We start from the raw sequence: 21,375 nt of genomic DNA on the forward strand, positions 1-21,375 counted from the left end.
CTCGCCACTCATAGGCGTGTGACGACATAAGAGTCTGCCGTGCATCCTCTGCGTCCATCTGCACGTGTGGGTGCGCTTCTCGCCTGGGTACTGTTCATTTCATTTCGCAGTTTGTTTGATCGCCGATCGCAAGCGTGAGTCCCTGCATCACTCTCCGCAGACAGTAACCCTAGTCGCCATGCATACATCGACTGGGTTGTGTGCGCCGTGTCCGATAAGCGCGCGTTGCTCAGCTCTCTCCCTCTCTTGATCGCTGTCCGCTCCTGCTGATTGAGCTGACGGAGTTGTCTTCCCTTTTCCTTATTCGTGCGCGCGATGAGTTTGCTTACGTGAGGAAGAGGTGTGCAAAGGTGACACACGCGCACGCACACACACATACAAGACTGCCCTTATCTTGATCATCACGGAGTCCCCGAGGTCACAGCTGGAAAAGACGCTTGCAGTTCTCATACACGGCAGCAACCAGAGTCGCCTCATCCATCCTTGACAACGGATCCTCCGGTGAAGTGGCTGACGCCTTCGCGCAGCCGAGATACTCCTCCATGACCTGAACGAGATGGCAAGGCTCGTTGCGCCGCTCCAGACAGGCCCCCATCTCAAACGGCTTCTTGCGCTTGATTGTCTTGAAGACGGTGCGCACAAACTGCGCGCCGTAGTCCTTCGACCGCACATCGCACCACGGGGCGTCCGTTTCGAACATTAGACGACCCAGCGGAATCAAGGCTACCTGCGCGGCCAGGGAGGCCTCTCGGAAGGCGCTGGAGTTCAAGCTCAAGTACAGCCCCATCGACAACAGTGCCTCCTGCTCCTCCAGTGTACCGTTAAAGCTGTGCACGACGCCGCGCAACTGCGCATGGGGCGACGGTGAGGAGGCGCCTGCATTATCAGCCACTGCCTCAGTCGCGGCTGCATCAGAGGCGATGCGTGTCCATGTGTCCTGCAGGTGGGACACAAACATCATGCCGCACGCGCGTGAGTGGAAGAGGAAGGGCAGCTGCAGCGGGGCAAAAGCAGTGAGCTGGCGTGCAAAGTACTTCTCCTGTACCTCACGCGGGCAGCAGGCGACCTCGGCGTAGTCGATGCCGATCTCGCCCATCGCCACAACCACGTCGCGATTTCTAGTCGCGAGGTCCACCAAGTAATCTAGGCGCTCCTGTGCCCAGGCCTCCTCCCGCTCCGCCGTCATCGCGGCGGCTGACTTCTCGTGGTGTGGCATCACCACCGACGAGGCGCTTTCGGCCACTCGTTGCACCTCGTCGCGGTCCAGAGGCCGGAGAAACTCGCCACAGTGCGCCGGATGCACCCCAACGGTGCACAGCAGCCGCCGATCAGGGTATCGCCGACAGAGCGCAATGGCCTTGACACTCTGGGCGAGGCTGGTGCCGGTGATGATGATCTGCTGCACATTGCGCTCCTGCGCGCGGGCCAAAACATAGTCGAAGTCGTCGTCGTGAAGGCGGTTGCTCTTCCAGTCCACCCCGCGAAAAACACAATCGGTCAGGTTCGCGGCCACATCCACAAGGTACGGCGGAGTGCGTACTGGAACTGCCGCAGGCATGACGTCACGGGAGAGGGTCAGGATACGGGTGCGTATGTGTGTGCTTCTACGTGTGGAAGCCCGTAGAGTGAACCGATAATCGAGCGCCTCTGGCGTGCAGGCGTCTCTGCATGGCGTGCAAACGCCTTGGACTCGAAGGGGCGCTGGGCAAGGGAAAAAGGGATCCAAGGGTGTGCACAGCGCACGCCACGTGTGCGGCAAGCAGCAAAAACACCAAAGAAAAGGCAGAGAGTGGCGGACAATGAAAGGGCAGGGTGCAGGAAAAGAGGTGGTCGCCCTCTGCGAGATGATGGAAAAAGACGGAGGAGAGGCACACACGGAGGGCGTCACATATAAGACCCAACGGCACTCGTCAGTCCCCATTGGCGCACATGCGCACAGAGAGAGCAACAGCCGCGTTTGACTCGACGGACGAGTTTGCAGGGCCGCATAGCCGGCATGAAAGGCATCGGTGCATTCTTGCGATTGTCAGAGGTGGTACACACGCAACACATGCTGGCTTTTTGACCAAGGTGTGTGTGCCGCCTGTCCACGTGGGCGCTAACACCCTCCCCCTCCCTAGTCCATCCTGCGTCCGTGTGATACGGTCCACACACGCCACTGGCCGGTGAGGGAGCAGTGAAGGGGGGCTTCACGTCATCTTGGCATCCGCGGCCTCGTGTGCAGCCTGCTGCCAGTGTGTGCGCGTGCGCGTCGTTTCAGCGTCTTCGCGCGCGCGCGCGTGTGTGTGTGTGTGTGTGTGTGTGTGTTCGTTCACGTCACCGACAGCGGCTCACAACGAAGACGAGACAACATATAAAGAAACGCAAGGACATGGCAAGGGCTCAACAGAGGCGCAGCCCAACCAACGCGAACCAGCGCAGTTGCACAAGAAGAACCACAGACACGGAGAAGCAGCACGAACGCCTCGCCACGACATGGGAAGGGGGAAACAGCCAGAGCAGCTTTTGGCCAGCCAACAACTTCAGCGGTACAGATACACGGAGCACACGCCTGCGTGTGGAAAAGACAAAGGCGAAAGGGCGCAAGACAAAATGTGAGGCGGTCAGCGACAGGATCGAGAGAGCGGCAACGCAGCAGCCGCAGCGTAGGGGTAGGCGATCTATACCAGGGACAGCGAAGAGCAACACGAAAACACATGAGAGAAGAGTGCGGGAGGTGAGGCGGGGGAAGCAGACAGCATGACATCAACATGCGCGCGCATGTGCACACAAGCCAGCATCCATATTCTTTGACAGGGCAACGAGCGGACAAGGAACGACGCAAAGCAGGCAGCTGCAGTAGCGCGGTTGGCGAGCGACTGACGGAGCACTGCGGATGTGCTTGCCGTCCTCCTTCAGCCGCCACTACCCGTGCCGCCGACCACATTTCGCTCACTTCAAAATATCAGCCAGAGAGGCGACCTCCACGGCGCCGGCGTTGGCTTTGGGACTTGCCGTCGGCGTAAGTATCTTCGTCGCAGCAGCGTCGGCGTCCCGGCGAGCCTTGCGGGCAGCCCGCTTCGCGCTTTTCTCTGCCATCGCCTTCTGCTGCCTCTCCGCGGCACGCCTCTGCTTGATGCTGCGGCCGAAGAACCCAGACGGCTTCTCGAGCTCCGCGAGGGAGCGGTCGACACTGCCGAGGAACGACGGTGGCTGACTCCAGCCCACGGTAGGTTTATCCTTGCTGTCGCGCTTCTGGTAGGCGGTCCGCTCTGCCCAAACGGCCATGAGCCGCTCACTGGTCTCGCGGTCAACTTCCTGACTGCGTGCCTCAACGCAGAAGCGGATGACAAAAGTCGGGCAGTCACCAAAGTCGTCGAGGAGCTTGTCCTGCAGGAGATAGCCAAGGTCAACGGGCTTTTTTACGGAGAGCAGCTGCTTCAGCACCTCTAGCGAACGCTGCGCGAGGTCGAGCAGCCGGCCTTGCCGGTCCGATAGATGCTCACGCCACATGCTAAGGGAGATGTCAATATCGCGCTGCACGCAGTCCACGAAGGTGAGCCAGCTATTCACGGTGTTCTTCTTGGGGTTTCGAATCACGTCGGCTAGGAACTCGACGAGGGTGTTTATGTACTTCACGATGTTGCGAATAAGCATCTGCCGCGTGAGCTTTCGAGAGCGCTGGTCCTGCAGCATCGTCGCAAACTCTTCTTCAATGTACTCCGCCTCTGTGTTGACGATGAGCTGCACCGGGTTCGTTGCATCGGCATACCACTCCTCTGTTCGAAACACCTTCTCCCACTCATCCTCCACAATCCGCTCCACCTGCGCAGCAATTTCATCCAGGTAGTAGAACGCGTCTTCCAGCAGCACATCCTGCAGCTTCCGGAAAGGCGTAGAGAATATGTCGCCCCCATCGCCGCCGGCCCCCGCGGACGTGCCGTCGCCCTGGTCATCGCCGGCGCCAGGGCTGTCGTAGTCCCAGCATGACGCGAACTTGAGCTCGATCGTGTCGAGATTGCTTTCGATGGTAGTGCAGTCGTTGCAGAAAGCGTACAGGAAAAGCATGCGTCGCTGCTGCCACTCCTCGGCGGGCTGCGGGTTCGGGAGAGAGTTGTTCTCATCCTCCCAGTAGTCGAAGTCGCTGCGCTGCTTGCATTCGTCGAGGTAGGAGTAGATCGCGTCGGCGCACGCCTTGCCGATTTGTCGCATGACAGTCACATCAATAGCGGTGTTCATGCCCGCCAGAGACTGCTGCAAGACGCTGAACACGTCCACCGGACCGGTCGTGATAGGGAGGCCAGAGGAGAGGATGGTGGGGCCCTTCAGATCGTTGCACACCGTTATGGCACACGCGCGGCAGAGCCGCGTCAAGTGCGTCGACAAGCCGCCAACCGCCGCGGTCATGAAGGACGCGGACAGTTCATCGATCGCGGAGAAGTCGACGTACTGGGCGTAGCTGTTTGTCACCATCATCTCCCCATACCACTGAATGAAAAGCGACGCCTCGATGAGGCCGTTGGCCTCGAGCTCGGCGCCCGGGTTGGAGTAGCTCTGCATGACATTCATCACCTCCGCATGGACGGCTTGCACGACGAGGCTGAAAAATGGGAGCTTAGTGGAGAGCGGGAACAACGTGAGCTCGAAGGCACCGAGCAGCGGCTCCACCTTCTTCATCTGCTCCAGATAGACAGATATCTGACCAAATGGGTCCACCACATCCTGCATGATCTGCTCCTCCCACAGCTGCGCAACGCCCTTCGCCACGGCCAAGTAGACGGCTTCCTCGTTGATTTGCGACTCCGTCTCTACGCCGTCGCTACCGAAATTCAAGACGGGATTCTCAATCTCGTCACCGCAGATGGCGATGCACTGGCGCAGGCACTCAAACGGCTCTGGCGCTTCTTCGTCGCCCTTGTTCTCGCCGACACCAGCGAAGCCCGTGCCACAGTGCGAAGCGTCGTCAGACGGGCCATCCTCAAGTGCCCTCTGAATCGCAATCACCATCGCGTCCTCACGCAGGAACTTGTACACCTGATTCACGAACATGGACAGAATGACGTCTAGCTTTTCAAAGTACGGCTCAAACACCGCCTGGAAGCTCCGGTAGCGCGCGCCCGCCTTTGTGATGACCGTGCGGCGGATTAGCTGCAAATTCCGCAGGCGATCGTACATAAATCGAAACGACTGCTGCTCCACCAGCATGTACAGATTCCCGTAGCGCACCTCCTTGAGCGCCTCCGACCACTTGATCACGGAGCTGACGTTGTCACGGAGGCAATGCAGCTGCCGCAGGTGCTTGTAGCTGAGCGTGTCGGCACCGAGGCCTTGAATAAGGTCGCCTTGCTTGAGAAAGAGCTCACGCAACTCCTGCACCTTACCGTAGTTGCTCTTCACAATCTGCAGCGCGCGCTGTGCCTCCACAATTTGAGAGGAGGCGATGGAGTTCATAGCGCGTCTGAGCTCACGCGACTCGCTCTGGCACGACCTCAGCAAGCGCGGCACCGTCACCTCAAGATCTGTGTTGAGCAGCAGCTCAGTGTTGATGCTATTGAGTACCTCCTGCTTTAGGCTCGCCTTCTCCTCCTCGTTGATGTACGGTAGCAGCTCCTCGGCTGTGTAGAACCGCTCCTTGGTGAAAGCCGCTGATGCCTTAGATGTTGGGCTACCGGTCGCACCACCACCAGCAAATCCGTTTCGAGCGCCACTGACCACGTCAGTGGCGCGCTGCTGGCCCTTAGTGATGGACCGCGACATCGGGCCGCAGCGCCAGTGATGTTGATGATCCTCTAGCAGGCAACAGAACGAAAGAAGGGATGACGGGAGTGAGACACTGCACTCTCTCACCGTATGAGAGACGACATGGAAGCAGTAGCCAAAGCAGAAGACGAGCCCCGCCACCACCACCACCACCTCTCTCCAAAAGGGGAAAACTGAAATTTCAAAACGGCAGCGACAGCGTCAGCTTCTCCGCCAACAGTCTCTTTTCCTTTTATGTGTGTGTGTGTGTGTGTGTGTGTGTGTGTGTGTGTGTGTGTGTGTGCGTACCATTCTGTTCGGTGCTTGTTTGGGTTCGCGTGGTGCAAGAGAGAACACAAAATGACCACAAAAGGAAACAGCGGTGGACGAGGTGGAGGGGAGGGGAAAGGGGGGGGGGGCATGGGAATATGCGTGGACCCCTCTTCGGGCACGCATGCCCCCTCCCCCTTCAAGTAGGTGCCCGGCCGAGAGAGATCCGTCAGCATGCCGCTAGCAGCGCAAGGAGGCTCGCTGAAAGGGTCACTGGCAGGCACGCAGCAAGAAAGCGGTGGCGTGCAGAAGCAGCAACGCTGATCAGTCAACGAAATCCGTGCAGGGTGACCGAATCGTGCATGCCCCTCGTTCTCTTGCTTTGTTTTATACGCTGTACCCTGCGATGCTTGGCGGCGAACGCACGATAAAGGAGGAGAATGTGTGAGATACGTGCGGTTTTGCTGCATGGACACCTCGTTGCTGACGTGAGCGATGCATTCGTGCCTGGACAGTGCAAGATGTGCTCCATGCGACAACGGGCTAACGAGACAACTAAAACGAAAGCGCACGAAGCGTCCTTTGTTATATATGCCTGTGAAGGAGGCGCCGGGGTGGCAGTGACCACGGCAGGCACAGCTGTCGTCCGAGCCAAAAAACTAGCAGCGTCACCCTACCCCTCCCCTTCTGTTGTTCTGCTGCGCTGTTATCATCGGCTCCGTTGCAGTCCCTCTACTTCTCCAGGGCCTCCTTGCGCTTCATATAAGCCTCGATGAGCGCGTTGGCACGGTCGTCGAGGGTCTGCTCTGTGTGGTGAGCGCGTGCCTCGACCGCCTCTGGCAGCGTCGGCACCAGCTCGTACTTCACCTGCGTTAGCCGCTCCGCCTCACGCAGGTAGTCTGGCACAATGTGGTCCGTCTGCTCGTCCATCCGCTTGGCCTCTTCGATCTCATGGTTCAGCTGCGCCACGACGCCGCCAAGCAGCACGCTCGAGTGGGCGGCGAGGCACGCCTTGCCGCCAAAGTAGCCGCCGAAGACGGCGATCCAGCCGCTGTATGACCTGAAAAAGGCCCAGCGGTTGCCCAGCGCCAAACAGGCTGCCATGGTCGCCACCATGTTGCCGCCAAAGTACCCGTAGAACCAGTAGTTGCTGTTCACAACAGCGCTGTACTTGTCCATGGACTTGGTCATGCGTGCCCGACTGTCCTCCAGAAACACCTTCGCCGTGACAAGCGCCTGCTCGTACTTCTCCGCCTGCGTAAGCGGCTTGTTCCTCGTCTTGTCGTTGGCCGTCATGCTGCCGGGGCCTCGGCCGAGGGAGAACAGCGAGCCCTGCTTCCCTTGTGAGAACATTGGTGGTAACACAAGTCGAGGGGAGAGGGCGACAGACACAAGGCCCACAGACCTTTCCACGCGACGAGAACAGAGGTGAACCTCAAGCAAGAACGCTTGCGTGCACGGGCGGAATTTCTTGTTCGCTTGTTTTGTAAGCGGGGGAGGGGGAAGACTAGAGGAATGCCACGCTGTGGGACAATGGGCACGAGGGACGCAACAAATGTGAGGAGAGACGGGGGGAGGGGCCTTGCCTTAGAGTGTTGTATAAGAGTCTTTTCAAGTCAAGAAGAGCCCAACGCCAGCAGCAGCAGCAGCGAAAGGGTGGGGCAGGGGCCCGCTGGTGCGAGTGTGCCAATGTGTGGCTCTATGCGAGTTTGCGTATTTGCCCTCATGAGAGGGGCACACGAAGGCAAAGAGAGTCAGGAGAAGTATCACGATGAATAAGAAGAGAGCGCGGAATCCATATACCTGTCAGTCAGACATTTACTGCAGTCTTCCTAACCTCCCTCCCTCCCTCCTCTCCTCTCCTCTTCCCCGCTCCCTCCGTCGGCGGATAAGCATTTGCTTGCTCCTCTTTTTAGACTAACTGTGAGATAGACCGGGGGTCCCTTTCGGGGGGGACGACGCAAGAGCCGTCAATGCCAAGACACACAAGAGGCGCAGCGAGTGGCATCCGTACCAAAGTCCAGCACGGCTCCGTGATAAGGCCTGCTATCCCCGAGCCTCGAAGAAGACACGCTGGCAGGCCTGGAAATTCGCTCTTACATCCGCCCCGCCCTCGAGAACGCAGCGCCACGAATCAGGGACAGATGGCGAGGGACCTCCTGCCCTACCCCCACGCATATAAAGGCAGATGCTTCGATGTACAAGATGACTCACTGTGAGGCAGGCGGGTTGGCAGGCACTGGGTGGCACTTCAACTCCGACAAAGGCGTGTAAGGGACTTGTGGATGGTCGGGGGTGTAGAAACCAAGCGCACGCAGGTCGCTGTTCAGTGCACCTTGGCTGAACCCAGGCGCTAGGTTGCGCGCTGTGACATGGTACTTGTCAAACAATGCCTTGTCTCGCCGGTACACAAAGCGGGCACGGATTGGGTTGACATTGTAGAGTGTTTGCGGGGGATCCCGCACTGGACGCTGCACGACCGGGTGGTGCGTGACAGCGCGCAGCTCCTTGCTTCTCAGCGCTTGTAGAAGCGGCGTCGACTTGTTGTACAGGTCATCTGTCGATGTGAGAGGGCTGTGCTCGCCTCGCAGTGCGTGCTGGGGGTTTCGTGCTCTGCTGCGGCTACTCATGATCGTGTGCACCTTCACAAGGGGCACGTCTCGCGCCAAGTAGGCGGCCAGAGTCCACAGCATGAGGTCCTCATCGCAATATGTACCGGCGTCGTGCAGGTACAGCTCGTCAGTGACTGGCATGAGTATGGCCCGGCCTGCCTCCAGCTCATAGGAAACAATATCCAGCGCACGGTCAGCTGTCGCGCGGCGCTTCTCCGTCGCTCCGTACTGGGCGGCCGCTTGCAGCGCCCGCAGACAGCTGGCCGTGACGATCAGCGCATCCTTGCCGCTACGCAGGCGCCGGGCGACGGCGACGAGGGCGTCAACGCACTTTGAAACGCCGCTGGAGTGCAGTAGGAAGACGTTCTCCACGGCAGCTACGTGGTCCAGATTCGACACCAAGGTTCGCACTGGGTGGACACGACGACCCTTGCAGAGAACAATGTACGGCGCAGGATGAGAACTGAGGTGGGCAAGCACGGCAGCGGTGTCGGGAAGACCACCTGCGGACGCAGTAAGCGGAAAGAACGGTGCCTCGGCGCGCTGCTCGGCGAGCCGCTCTGCCACGTCCGCCATGTGCGGCACCGCCCTCAGCGTGATCACGTCAAACTGCTCTCTCTGCGCAAACGACAGCGCTGCTGACTTGGACGTCAAACTCTGCAGCAGTTCTGTACCGCTCTCGACGAGGGCCTGGTGCAGCACCGCATCGCTATCGTCGCGCGCCTTCGCCAAGCTCGCCGTGAGAAGCCGCAAGGCGGCTGCCTTGACCATCGCCCGCTTGTCGCGCGAGACAGCCGAGAAGAAATCTGGCCCGCGCGTTTGTGTAAGAGACTGCGCCAACGTTAGCGGTGGGGTGTCGTCGCGCTCGCAAAACAGCGTTGGCAACGTCGATGTGGATGGTGCCGTGCTATGAGCCCTGAGCTGCCCACCAAGCAGTGCGTCCAGCACGGCGTCGCGCTGCATGTCCATTACTTGCAACAACATGTACAAACGCTCAAGTCGCACCGCCTGCTCAGACCCAGACAGCACAAAACCCACCTTAGACCAGCGCATCCACAGCTCATCCAGCAGTGCATACAAGACGGGTGACGACGCCTTGCCATCGGGCATGACGCCTGAGAATCCCGCCATAACATCAAGGATGTCGTCCTCCGACCATCCTTCGGTGAAACGATTTGTTGCGTGCTGCGGTACGGGAGAGCGCGCCAGGCTGCCCTGTTGGTCATCGACGGCAGCCTCACCCGTCCAGTTGTGCCCACTGGTGACCATGTCCTCGAGGAAGTCGAGCAGCGCGCGGCCCGTAGTCACGTGACCACACGTCCGATTCACGCCGCGCGGGTGCGTGTAGTCGGCGCGATTCTGCGGCGCGTTGGGGTTTAGCGTGTACCATTTATTCGGCTCCATGATCTTTACCAGTGCCAGAAAGTGGAGCACCTGTGCCAGCAACGCAGGCGACTCCGCCAGGCGGTGTGGCTGCTCCTCAACAAACGCCACCGTCATCGCGTCCACCAACTGGACAAACGCCTTCGTCAACTCGCTCGACACAGTGTAGCTGCGACCATACTTGAGCACCTTGGCAGCAATGAACTGAAGCCCATTACCGTCCCACTCGAAGAGAGAGCTCAGTTCGTAGAGGACGCGTGTGAGTTCCTCGTTGCTATGGCGCTGCAGCGTCGCGGCAAAGTCGAGCACTGTCGCCGTCCTCGCCTCGCGCTGTGGGCGGTTCCAAAACTGCGCAAGAAGGTCATTTACGCTTCGGTCGCACCCCAGCACATCGAGCAGCGGAAAGTGCCGGTGGACATGATAGCCGACCAGGTCTTCATCCTGCGCATCCGGCGGACGTGACAGCGCTTCCGGATCCTCTGGCGACGCCCCTGTGACTGAAGTGGTGGAGAGACCAACGGATGTCGCCGTGGTTTCGCCGCTCAGCTCTGCCCACAAGGCCGACGCCGCTTCGGCGTTGTCGCCGTCGGCATCCTGGAGCTGCGTAGACGCACTTCCTCGCGGTGGGCCCTGCGCTGCCTTGGCCATGCGCGCTCGAGCCTCTTCGATGTCCGGCACGTTGCGCAGGCGTACCGGACCAAAGCCCATAGATGCGTCGTGCTTTGGCAGTGGGAAGGGAATGAAGTCGGAGCTGACCTCCTTGGGGTACATACTCGAGGGCAGCGTGCGGTACGACACACGCGGCAGCGCCGACGCGGCCGTCGAAGAGCTCGTGGTAGTCGATCCTGCCGCCTCCGGCGGTGGTGGTGGTGGTGGTGCGGCGTTGTCAAAGCGCATGCGCCACACTTGGCTGACGCGCAGCACCCCTGCCACGGCGCGACGGCTGCCAAGGTCTGATCGACGAGTCCGCAGCGGCATTCGCGTATGGAGCACAGGAGAGGAGGGAGGGTGGGGTGGCGCAACAGCTGGTAAGCAGTCCTGTCGTGTAAATTGTATACATAAAGCGAAAGCAGAGAGAGCAAGAAGAGACGAGAAGAGACGAGTAGAGACGGAGGACGTGGGATAGCTTGTCAAGGAACCAACCGCTAAAAACATAAAAGAGATCTGTTCAGTTCTGTGCTCAGAGGGCCACTTTTCTTCTCTTGCTCGCGTATGTGTTTGTCCCTCGGCTAGCGTTTCCGTACACTCGTCACGGCACATTCTGTGCAGTGACTGCGCATCCTCTTATCATGCAGCCCTCGTCCGTGCAATTCTGTGCGTCAGTGCGCTTTGAGGAGGAAAGGGGGGCGCTGTATACCGCTTCCGAGAAGAAAAAAAAAAAAGAGAGGCGGAGAGAGCGCGGGCGCGCGCATGTGAAGCAGAATTACTGCAGAAGCCGTTCTAAACTTACCCTCCCCTCTCAAGCATCTCATCCGTCCCGCCGCACATGCGCTAAAGAGCGGGTGCGGCGTTGTACAGTACAAAAAAAAAAGATGTGTCGCTCGCCGCCTCCAGGAACACTCTACGGCTCCCACAACGGCAGCCGGCTCCATCGCGTGGTTGTTTCTTTTCAAGCGTCGGTTTCGGAGCTGTCCTGCTGTGTGTCCTCTGCTTTCCGTTGGCTCTCGTATCCCTCTCCAAGGCGGACCAGCCAAGAGGAACGCGAGTGGGCGGAGCGGGAAAAGAGGGGGCCGATCGCCTCCCCTCCCCGACACACACACACACACACAGCATGGACAACGGACGCGCCTCCCTCACACAAACAAACAAAGCGCCTTGTCAGCGATAACGAAGGGCGGGGCCGCAAGAGGAGGCGCTACACATCACCTGCAAGCGAGTGTTCGAAAGGAGAGAGAGCAGGAGAAGCGCTGGCACTCGAGGATGTAAAGAGTACACGGAGGAGCGCGAGACAGAAAATGGGATCGGAGAAGCGGATGTCACCGATGCGAAGCCGGCGTGCGTGTTGATCACCAAGGAAAAAGCGATATTTGTGTCGCACGTGCGCGCGCGCGTGTGCGTCGTTGCGGTGCTTCCTTCATTGCCGTTGATGGAGAGCGGGAGACAACTTGAGAAGAAACGGGTGGCGGCGACGCAGCGGCTGATGAACAAACGAAGCACATCCGCGACAGCGCTGCTCCGTGCCTGCACACGCGGACGGGGCCCAGCGACATGCCCCATCCAGCAAAGGGTTGAAGAAACACGCGCGTCAGAGATGGCGCAATAAGGAATGTCGGCGTCGAGAGAATTTGAAACGGCGATGTTGCGGCAAGCCAGCTCAATGGCCCGACGATGAAGAGCCCTGCCCCTTTCGCTCATTCTCTGTGCGTGTGTGTGCGATGCTCGAGAAGACGCACATCATCCCGGCTGCTGTGCCCCATACCCACACCCCGTGAGCCGCCCGCATCTCTCGCTCTATCACCCCATCCGCAGCACCGCGGAGAGTAGCGCACAAATCAACAAAAAAGCCACGAGTTTGTTGCTGACCAGCTCGAGGAGTCCCCGCGTCGCCTTCGCCACCGCCGATACGGCGGAAGCAAATGCGCTGGTGCCGCCTGACTGCCGTCGCGACGTGGCGGTGCTTTTTGCCCTTGTGGAGAGGCGCCACGCATAGCTGCTTGCTGCCAACTTGGTCGGTGCCCTGTACTGGCGCACATGCTGCAGTCGAACATTGCGCAGCGGGTTCAACGCTGCATCCGTATTCCCCTCCTGTGCTGAAGGGTGGGCATCGCCGCCCGCTGCCGGCGAATGCGCCGCTGGTCGTGCTGTACCGGGTCCATGTGGCTGCGACTCCTCCACGTCGTCCCCGCCAGCGTGCACTACGTGCCCGGTCATCACCGTCGTCGCCCAGTGCAACTCGTGCGCCGCCAGCTCGCGCAGTCGCTCGTCGTATGTGGCGTGCGATTCAATGAGGAATAAAAGGTCCTCGACGCTGCCGGGAAACATCAGCTTCGCGTGCAGACGCGAGATGCTGCGGTTGCACACTCGCTCCAGAGCCTCCAATTTGTGTCGGGCCATCTCAAATCCATCCGTTTTCACGTTGCCGCCGCGCTGCGTCACAGCATCCCGCAACTCCTGTTTCGCCTCTGCCATCTGACGGACCAAGCTGGTGGAGAGCAATATGAGCGCGTCGTCCTCAGCAGCCCGCATGCGGCGCAGCACCCGGTTCAGTCGCTCATTCCCGCTCAAAAGCACAAGATCGAGCAAAATGAAGTAGAGCAGGACGAGGGCAGCCGTGACAAGGGGCCTGCGTGTCGCGCCGGTCGCCATGCTGCCCACCGACCCAGCTGCGTTCACAAATGTCGAGATGACCAGAGAGGGAGCGTCTTCCTGATCTTTGGCGACGTTCTCATCGCCCTCCTCGCTAAAGCCTTCAACATCGCCGTCCGCACCACTGCCGTTGGCCTGTTGCTGATGAGGCGAGAACGATGTGCCCCTCGACGCCGCCTCCGACTCGTTCTCGTTGGGCTTCACGAACAGAACGAGGTTGCCGCCACGGCGCTGCTTGGAGGAGATGGTGGACCTTTCGTATGGCATGTGAGCTCGAAAGCTCGCGGTCGGCACCTCCTCTGACGAGATCGTGTTTGCAGGCACCTGGCGTGTGCTCTGGCCATCATCAGTGGGCGCGCCGCTCGTGGCCACTGGCACTGGGAAGTCGCCCACGCCGTTCGGCTGCATGGCAGCGAAGCGCGAATACTTGTGTACACGTGAAATGTGGAAAGAGGGATGGGAACGAAAAAGAAGCAAGCGCCGCCCACTGAATAAGGCTGCCAAATCCGATCTACGTCTATGTGGTAACGGTGCAGTCGAATGGTTCCGTCGCTCGCTCTTCACGCGCGTAATCCGCCTCTTTCCCTGTCACTGCCACCTTTTCCTTTTTGTGTGGAGGGATGGGACTCCAGCCAGTAGCCTGACTGTAACCGCGCAGACTACACCTACGCGTAGTCGAAGGGACGCCTTGCCGCCACTCATCGGCAACATGAAGGCAAAAATGGGCACACGAGCAAAGTGAAAAAAGGGGGGAGCAGCGCAACGCGAGATCGCCGGATAGCAGAATCAGCGAAAGACAATGGGAACGTCACAAGCACAGCTTGATCGACGTGCGGTGCTTCAAAGTCCGCTGATGCACCCGTATGAGGCTGCGCCCCCGTGTGACGCAACACGCTGCCACTTCTGTTGCCCCTCGGCACACCGACCAAAAAAGAAAATGTCGAGTGCGGCAACCCATGTGGCGCCGAGGAAAGAGGTACTTCGTAGAAAGAGCCAGGCGCGGCGTGGCATGATCGCAGTGTCGAAGTCATTCGACCGTGTGCTCTTGTCGGCGCTTATCTTACGGTTGTACCTGTGATTCCAGAGGAAGAAAGGCAGCTGAGAAGGTGCCCGCTCGCGACACTGTGCGACTAAAAGTGGTACAACGACGACACACAAGCACACACCCCACCCCCGGGGGTGAGGGAGAAAGGAGGGCAGAACTTCGAGCCACCGCTCAAGGCGGACAAAAAAAAAAGGTCTGTCTTGTCAAACACCTCCGAGGAAGGACGCTTTGCACAGAGCAGCAGCCCCCCCCCCCCCTGCCCCCTCCCCGTTCTGCCAGTCCACCCCTCCTCTTCTCTCTCCGGCTTTCCGCTAGTCCCGCTCGTCGGGATCAAGCAGTCGGTCAGCGCGGCGGCGGGCCCGCCTTCCGGCGTCTACGATGGGCTTGAAACCGATGTCCACCACCTCCCCACGGTCGTTACGCACGTAGGTGTACTGAGTCGCCTGTTCCGCGATCTCGCTGTCCGTATACTTGAAGAACATGACGTAGGCTACATAGCAGATGAACGATGACCAGCCCCCCACCCAGACTGCTTTGAGACTGCTCCACCGCCAGCCGTATCGCCAACGAATCGGCAAGTGCAGTCGCAGCTGCTGGAAAACGTATCCGCCTGCACTCTTGGGTAGGTCGGGCATTCCAGGGTTGCGAGACCCGACCTTTTTGGCCCCGCCAACCTCAGCACGACCGCGACGCTTGCGGCGCTCCACGGCAGGGCGCAGGACCTCGAGCCGTGGGAAGCACCGACGCAGCATGCCGTGCTACTCTTGTTTTATCGGTTTCCTGCTATTGGCATTCATGGAAAGGAAAAGAAGGCAAAGGCGCTCGAGGCGGGGGGGAAGAAGGGCACGACAGCCGCAGTAGCAAGAAGTCCGGCACACAAACACGGCAAGTAACATCTCTTTGCGTGTAGGGGCATAAGTATGGTGTAGACAGGAAGTCTGGACACGTTGTTCCGTTGTCCACAGAGCACCTGCGCCAAGGAGGGAGGCGAGTCAGAGAAACAGAGCACTTTATCCATCGAGAAACAGGAAGGCCGGAGAGCGCTGTATCGACCACCGTCATCCGGTGCTCGCCCCAAACAAAGCGCGCACGCGACCAACACACATTGACTTATCGCGTGGTCCGTCTCACACAGGGGCGCGTGTGCGGCCGCTTGTCCTGGAGGCAATGCACCGCCTCCTCTTTCGCTGCTTTGCTTTCCAATCGTGCATACCCGTACACGCACGATATCAGCACAGAGAGGTGGGGTATGCATATGCGTATGCATCGGTGAGTGTAGGATGATTGGATCGAAAAACGCACACACACGCACGCGCACACACAAGAGAGAGAGAGAGAGAGACATCAGCTCTCACAAAGAGCGACAAGGCGCACTTCCTTGGCAGCGCAAGAGGAGGAGGGGGGCGGTGGTCACAAGGCAAGACGCGCAAGCAGCAACAGCAGCTCAGGTCACCCTGCGAACGCGGGACATGTCTCGTCTTAGCCGGTATTCTTGGCGTTGTTGCGTATCTCGATGCTCATGTTCTCATAATTTGCCCGATCCGCCGCAGACACCGACGGCCTGATCTTTGTCAAGCTCGCCTCGAAGTTGTCTGCCGTAATGGTGGGCAGATTCGCCGTGTCAGCACTCTTGCCGGTGATGTCGCGCTCCAGCTCCTCCAGCTCGTCCTTTGTGTGGGACTTGTACACACCCTTCAACGCGGTCAGCGACGCCTCGCGCATTAGGGCGGCCAAGTCGGCGCCGCTGAAGCCGGTGAGCCGCTCGTCACGCGCCAGCCTTTCCAGGTTCACCTCGGCATCCACCGGGTACTTGCGAGCGTGAGTCCGCAGAATCGATTCACGCTGCGCAGGCGACGGCAGCGGCACGTATAACAGTTTGTCTAGGCGACCTGGGCGCAGCATGGCAGAATCGATCATATCGGGGCGGTTCGTGGCCCCAATCACGTAAACGTCCTTGCGCCCCTCCACGCCGTCCAGCTCGGTCAGCAGCTGGTTCACTACGCGCTCGCTGCTCGGGTTTGCCCGGTCCGACCCGCGGCGCGGTGCCAGTGCATCCAGCTCGTCAAAAAAGAGGACGCATGGGGCGCTGGCCCGCCCACGCGCGAAGACCATTCGCACGCTGCGCTCACTCTCGCCGACGAACTTGTTGAGCAGCTCTGGACCCTTGATGGAGATAAAGTTGGCGCCCGATTGGTTCGCGATTGCCTTTGCGACCAGCGTCTTGCCGCAGCCCGGTGGGCCGTAGAGCAGCACACCGACGGGGTGGTCGAGACCGAAGCGGTGATGCAGCTTCGGGGCGCGGATAGGCTGCAAGATGCTGGTCATGAGCTCCTCACGCACGTCCTCGAGGGCGCCGACGTCGTCCCAGGAGACGTTCGGGATCGTCGTGAAGCCCTCCCGCATCGCCGACGGCTGCACCCGCGTCGTCGCCTCCTTCAGCTCATCGAATGTGACGCAGAACCCAGCGAGCTCTTCCGTCTGTACACCGTCCACAGCGCCATGCTCGTCCAGCTCCTTGTACTTGCGGCGGATGGCGAGGATGCACGCCTCCTTGACGAGAAGGTGCAGGTCTGCGCCGACGTAGCCGGGGGTCATGTTGGCCAGCTCGAAGAAATCGACGCCGTCGGACAAGTTGATTTTTGCGCAGATGATACTGAGGATGCTCTGTCGCTCGTCGATTGAGGGGATGCCGAGGGCGATTTCCCGATCGAACCGGCCGGCGCGGCGCAGCGCCGTGTCCAACGCCTCTGGGCGGTTTGTCGCCCCCATGACGCAAACCACCTTGTTGTGCTGTCGCCACGCCTGCGACACCTGATCCATGCATGTAAGCAGCTGTCCAACGATGCGGCTCTCCATAGCGCGCTGGGCGTCCTCGCGACGGCCGGCGATAGTGTCGATCTCGTCGATGAAAACAATGCTCGGCGCCGCCGCTATGGCGTCCATGAACAAGTTCCTCAGCTTTGCCTCGCTGTCACCGCTGATGCCGGAGACGATCTCAGGCGCCGCGACAAAGAAGAGGGGCACCTGCAGCGAGCCGGCGATGGCGTGGACGAGCTTGGTCTTGCCGACACCTGGCGGGCCATGCAACAGAACGCCGCACGGCGGATCTGCACCGAGGCAGTTAAAGAGGTGCGGCATGCGGATGGGCAGCTCAATGAGCTCTTTTATTACCGGCAGCTCCTTGGCCAAGCCGCCCATGTCTTCGAGGGTGATCTTCGGGATGACACCGAGCGCCTCGCCCTCTCCGTCGCCGCTGGCGCTCTTTCCCGCCTCCTTGCCACTATGAACGCGGCTGCTGCTGGACTTGCTACCCTGCGGCCTTTCCTCCTCCTCGTCACGCGGCCGCTTTGCGTGAAAAGGGTAGTTGTCGTCGGCGAAGTGCCGTGGGCCGCTGCCGGGGCGCTGCTTACGGTACCCGTTGGGGGTCTGCCGAGCCATCTGCTTCAGCCTGCCCTTGAGGCGGTCACTCATGTCCGACATGACTCCCTCCCGTGAGGGTGGAACGAGCGAAAAGCCCTAGAAAAAAAAAAGGAAAGAAGCGGCTTACCACCTGCCGTCGTACATGTTGGCCGAGATGTGTTGGCAAATCACAGCAATAACAGGAGGAACGAAAAACGGTACGCGGGGGAGTTGTGGAAACCGTGGCAGCGTATGTTAGAAGGGATGATTCAGCAGCATTGTGAAGTTTGGTAGCTGTCGCACGCTACGTACAGCCTCTCGTGCAATCCTCGTCATCATATTTTCGCCTTTAACATCTCCATCGCCTCGCTCTTCATCTCCGCGAAGGGCGACAAAGAGAGGGTCGGGGTAGAGGTCGACGGTGGTTGCTAGGCCGTTAGCTGCCTTCTTGCGCTACCCTGCGAAACTGATGCCCAGTTTCTCAGCGTTCGCTTCGACAATGCTCGACGGTGGAGAGAGAGAGAGAGATGGACAAAGAGGGAGACGGGTATCCTCCCGTGAAGAAGACAACACACACGGAGACACACACAGAGACACACACAGAGACACACACAGGCACACAGACACAGACACAACGGCACATCGGTACGACAACGACAACGACAGAGCCACGCAGCGGCTGACGAGCACACGCTCAGGCAAGCAAATACTCTTTTCCCGTGTATGTGCGTACAGCAACACAGAGAGTGCCCACCAAAAACAAACGCGAACAGTGAAAGAAGAAACAACGCCCTCGTCCCCCTTTTTCTTTCAGCAATGGTGGTTGTCCTCGTCGTCATAGCGATGGGGTGGGTTGGGGGAAGGGGGACAGTGGAGTGTGAGTAGACGGGACAAACATGTCAAGGCACTGAGATGCACTCCTAGACAGGCACACACAGTGCGCGGGCAGCTACAGTGGCACGGCAAAACAGACGTAGAGGAGGGAAGAGGGGCGTTTCGGATGGATAAGAGCTCACAGCAGGCGTGCCACACATAGCCACAGGAAGGGTCGAAAACGGCTTTGTTGACGCGCACGCGCGCCAAAATCCCGCAGGGCTCTCTGCTGCCGTATCGCTCACCATACCCGTTTGCAAGAAGACGGGCGCGTGGCCACGGTGGCACCCACCCCCGTCACAGAGCCAAACGCGATGGAGCAAAAACGAGAAAACGCGATGGAGAACAAAACAGAAACAAAAGATACGTGTGTGTGTGTGTGAATGTGAATGACGTAATGAGCTGTGCGCCTGTTCCATTCCCCACCACCACCACCCTCTCTCTCCTCTCAGAGACCTCACACACCCACACCGACACAGAGAGAAAGAGAGAGAGAGATCTTGCACCCCGCCTCGCCCCCGGCTAATGCAACATGTCGACTCGCTCCACCACACTCATAGAGAGGCCCTCACAGAATACCCCCGTAGACGACGGCACTCCCGTTCGCTCCGGTGTCTCTCCCCCTCCTCTTCCTCCCCCCCCCCGCACCTATGGACTGCCCACAGCCCAAGCGCCGTCTAGAGAACGACACATGGGCAAATCCGATACAGGTGCACACAGGGAGAAATGGAAGAGGCTGAACAGGTAGAGGCCACGCGTGCTTTTCATTCCTAAACGGCAGTTGCACCATGACCCACCACAAACAGGCGTGCCCATGGGTATTGCGAGACACACTGAAATCGACGTGCCTGAGGGAAAAGAGGGAATGCGCACGCGAGCAATCCGATTCATCAGCGCAGCAGCAGCGGCAGCACGAGAAGCACGGTCAGCAGTCAGCATCAGATGGCAATCAGGGGGAGGGGGGGGAGTGTGTACAGCAGGAGTGGTGCCGGGGAGGATAAGACACAAACCGGAGGCACACCAGTCACCCCAGCAAAGCATCCTGAGCCAAAGAATGGTGAACAGAAGAAGCGAACAACAACATAGACGTGGTTAGTCGTGGACTAACACGTCGCAAGCACGCCCAAGACTTCGCCCGCACGCGCGGATACAGGCATAGAGCGAGTGGGGGAAAGAAAGGGATGGACACGTGTGGCCACCGAGGACGAAGAAGAGTGTGGGAAGGGTTGCAAGTGCAAACGGTGTGGAGGAAGAAGGGTATCATCAAGCGTGCACACATGGCTCGTGACTCACGCTTGCCTCGGTTACCCAAAAATGGCCTCTGCGTGTCTTTCTCTTGCTCGTTCTCACTCCCTCCGCCTCCGCCCGCTCACCAGGTATCACGAGTTCTCTCTGCTCTCCTGCGCTTTTAATAGTTGCACATCGAAGCTAACGCCACTGCACGTCCGCGAGCGTCTTGCCCTCCTGCATCAGATCCCACAGCGGCGACAACTCACGCAGGCGCTCGACGTTCCTGACGCACTCCTCGATGACGAGGTCCACCTCCTTCGCAGTGGTAAAGCGGCCAATGCCAAAGCGGATGGAGGTGTGCGCGTTTTCAGCGTCAACGCCTAGGGCGCGGAGAACGTAGCTGGGCTCGAGCGATGCGCTCGTGCAGGCGCTACCGCTTGACACCGCCACATCCCTCATGCCCATGAGCAAACTCTCGCCCTCCACACAAGAGAAGCTGATATTTAGGTTGCCCGGCAGACGGTGTTTCAAGTCACCGTTCACGACAAGGTGCGACAGGCGACTCTGCAGTCCCTTCAGCAGACGTTCCTGCAGCCTCTCCGTGTGCGCTGCGTCGCGCTTCCACTCCTTCATGGCAACCTCGCAAGCAGCGCCCATGCCGACAACAAGCGCAGCCGCGACGGTACCGCTCCGAACGCCACGCTCCTGCCCCCCGCCGCTGACAGGGGAGCGAAGGCGCACGCGCGGGCGACGCCGCACGTAGAGGGCACCGCAGCCTTTCGGGCCGTAAACCTTATGCGAGGACATTGACATAAGATCAATGTTGTCGGCGTTCACGTCCACCTTGACCTTGCCCAGAGCTTGTGCCGCGTCGGTGTGGAAGAGGACCTTCTTGGCGTGGCACAGCGCCCCGATCTCGCGGATGGGCTGCAGCACGCCAATCTCGTTGTGCGCCGCCATGCATGAGACGAGGCACGTAGTGGGCTTGATCGCCGCCTCCAACACCTTCAGGTCCAAAATTCCGTTCTTCTGCACCGGCAGGTACGTCACCTCGAAGCCCTCCATCTCCAGGTAGCGACACGAGTCGAGCACACACTTGTGCTCGGTCTGCAGCGTGATGATGTGGTTCTTCTTGGCCTTGAGGAAGTTGCCGACCCCCTTGATGGCAATGTTGTTGCACTCAGTCGCGCCACTAGTGAAGAAGATCTCCTTCGGGCTTGCGCCAATCAAATCAGCAACCTGCCTGCGCGCCTTCTCGACCGCCTCCTCAGCGCTCCAGCCGTACTGATGGGTGCGACTGTTCGGGTTGCCGTACTCCTCCGTCATGTAAGGCAGCATCGCATCCAGCACGCGGGGGTCCAGCGGGGTGGTGGCCTGATTATCCATGTAGATCGGTCGAGTCTTGAAGACGGGCAGGGTGGACGGAGGGGCAGTAACAGCTGCGGCAGCCTTGGAGGCTGCCCCGGCACCGTTGGCCGTCGAGGCAGCAGCACATAAAAAAACACGCGACATGCACCGCATGTTGCCCCGACCTTTCTT

General features: G+C 59.7%; 8 protein-coding genes across 8 annotated transcripts; all 8 read right to left on the reverse strand.

Moving 5' to 3' along the window:
* Positions 1-418: 418 nt before the first annotated feature.
* Positions 419-1,558, reverse strand: LMJF_27_1000 (conserved hypothetical protein; the record flags this gene model as incomplete). The annotated part of the gene is made up of 1 exon (XM_003721858.1): positions 419-1,558. One exon carries the CDS (start codon positions 1,556-1,558, stop codon positions 419-421), a length of 1,140 nt encoding a protein of 379 aa, XP_003721906.1.
* A 1,373-nt stretch (positions 1,559-2,931) lies between these two features.
* On the reverse strand, positions 2,932-5,736 carry LMJF_27_1010 (conserved hypothetical protein; the record flags this gene model as incomplete). The annotated part of the gene is made up of 1 exon (XM_003721859.1): positions 2,932-5,736. One exon carries the CDS (start codon positions 5,734-5,736, stop codon positions 2,932-2,934), a length of 2,805 nt encoding a protein of 934 aa, XP_003721907.1.
* A 984-nt stretch (positions 5,737-6,720) lies between these two features.
* On the reverse strand, positions 6,721-7,341 carry LMJF_27_1020 (conserved hypothetical protein; the record flags this gene model as incomplete). The annotated part of the gene is made up of 1 exon (XM_003721860.1): positions 6,721-7,341. The coding sequence occupies one exon, from the start codon at positions 7,339-7,341 to the stop codon at positions 6,721-6,723; it is 621 nt and encodes a 206-aa protein (XP_003721908.1).
* An 857-nt stretch (positions 7,342-8,198) lies between these two features.
* Positions 8,199-10,880, reverse strand: LMJF_27_1030 (conserved hypothetical protein; the record flags this gene model as incomplete). The annotated part of the gene is made up of 1 exon (XM_003721861.1): positions 8,199-10,880. One exon carries the CDS (start codon positions 10,878-10,880, stop codon positions 8,199-8,201), a length of 2,682 nt encoding a protein of 893 aa, XP_003721909.1.
* A 1,557-nt stretch (positions 10,881-12,437) lies between these two features.
* On the reverse strand, positions 12,438-13,697 carry LMJF_27_1040 (conserved hypothetical protein; the record flags this gene model as incomplete). Its single annotated transcript, XM_003721862.1, has 1 exon — positions 12,438-13,697. One exon carries the CDS (start codon positions 13,695-13,697, stop codon positions 12,438-12,440), a length of 1,260 nt encoding a protein of 419 aa, XP_003721910.1.
* A 948-nt stretch (positions 13,698-14,645) lies between these two features.
* LMJF_27_1045 (conserved hypothetical protein) lies at positions 14,646-15,086 on the reverse strand (the record flags this gene model as incomplete). Its single annotated transcript, XM_003721863.1, has 1 exon — positions 14,646-15,086. One exon carries the CDS (start codon positions 15,084-15,086, stop codon positions 14,646-14,648), a length of 441 nt encoding a protein of 146 aa, XP_003721911.1.
* Positions 15,087-15,813: 727 nt separating this feature from the next.
* Positions 15,814-17,814, reverse strand: LMJF_27_1050 (putative vesicular transport protein (CDC48 homologue); the record flags this gene model as incomplete). Its single annotated transcript, XM_003721864.1, has 1 exon — positions 15,814-17,814. The coding sequence occupies one exon, from the start codon at positions 17,812-17,814 to the stop codon at positions 15,814-15,816; it is 2,001 nt and encodes a 666-aa protein (XP_003721912.1).
* A 2,220-nt stretch (positions 17,815-20,034) lies between these two features.
* On the reverse strand, positions 20,035-21,357 carry LMJF_27_1060 (putative cysteine desulfurase; the record flags this gene model as incomplete). Its single annotated transcript, XM_003721865.1, has 1 exon — positions 20,035-21,357. The coding sequence occupies one exon, from the start codon at positions 21,355-21,357 to the stop codon at positions 20,035-20,037; it is 1,323 nt and encodes a 440-aa protein (XP_003721913.1).
* Positions 21,358-21,375: the final 18 nt, after the last annotated feature.

Source organism: Leishmania major, chromosome 27, assembly GCF_000002725.2.
Source record: "Leishmania major strain Friedlin complete genome, chromosome 27".
In the NCBI taxonomy this organism is placed as follows: Eukaryota; Euglenozoa; class Kinetoplastea; order Trypanosomatida; family Trypanosomatidae; genus Leishmania; species Leishmania major.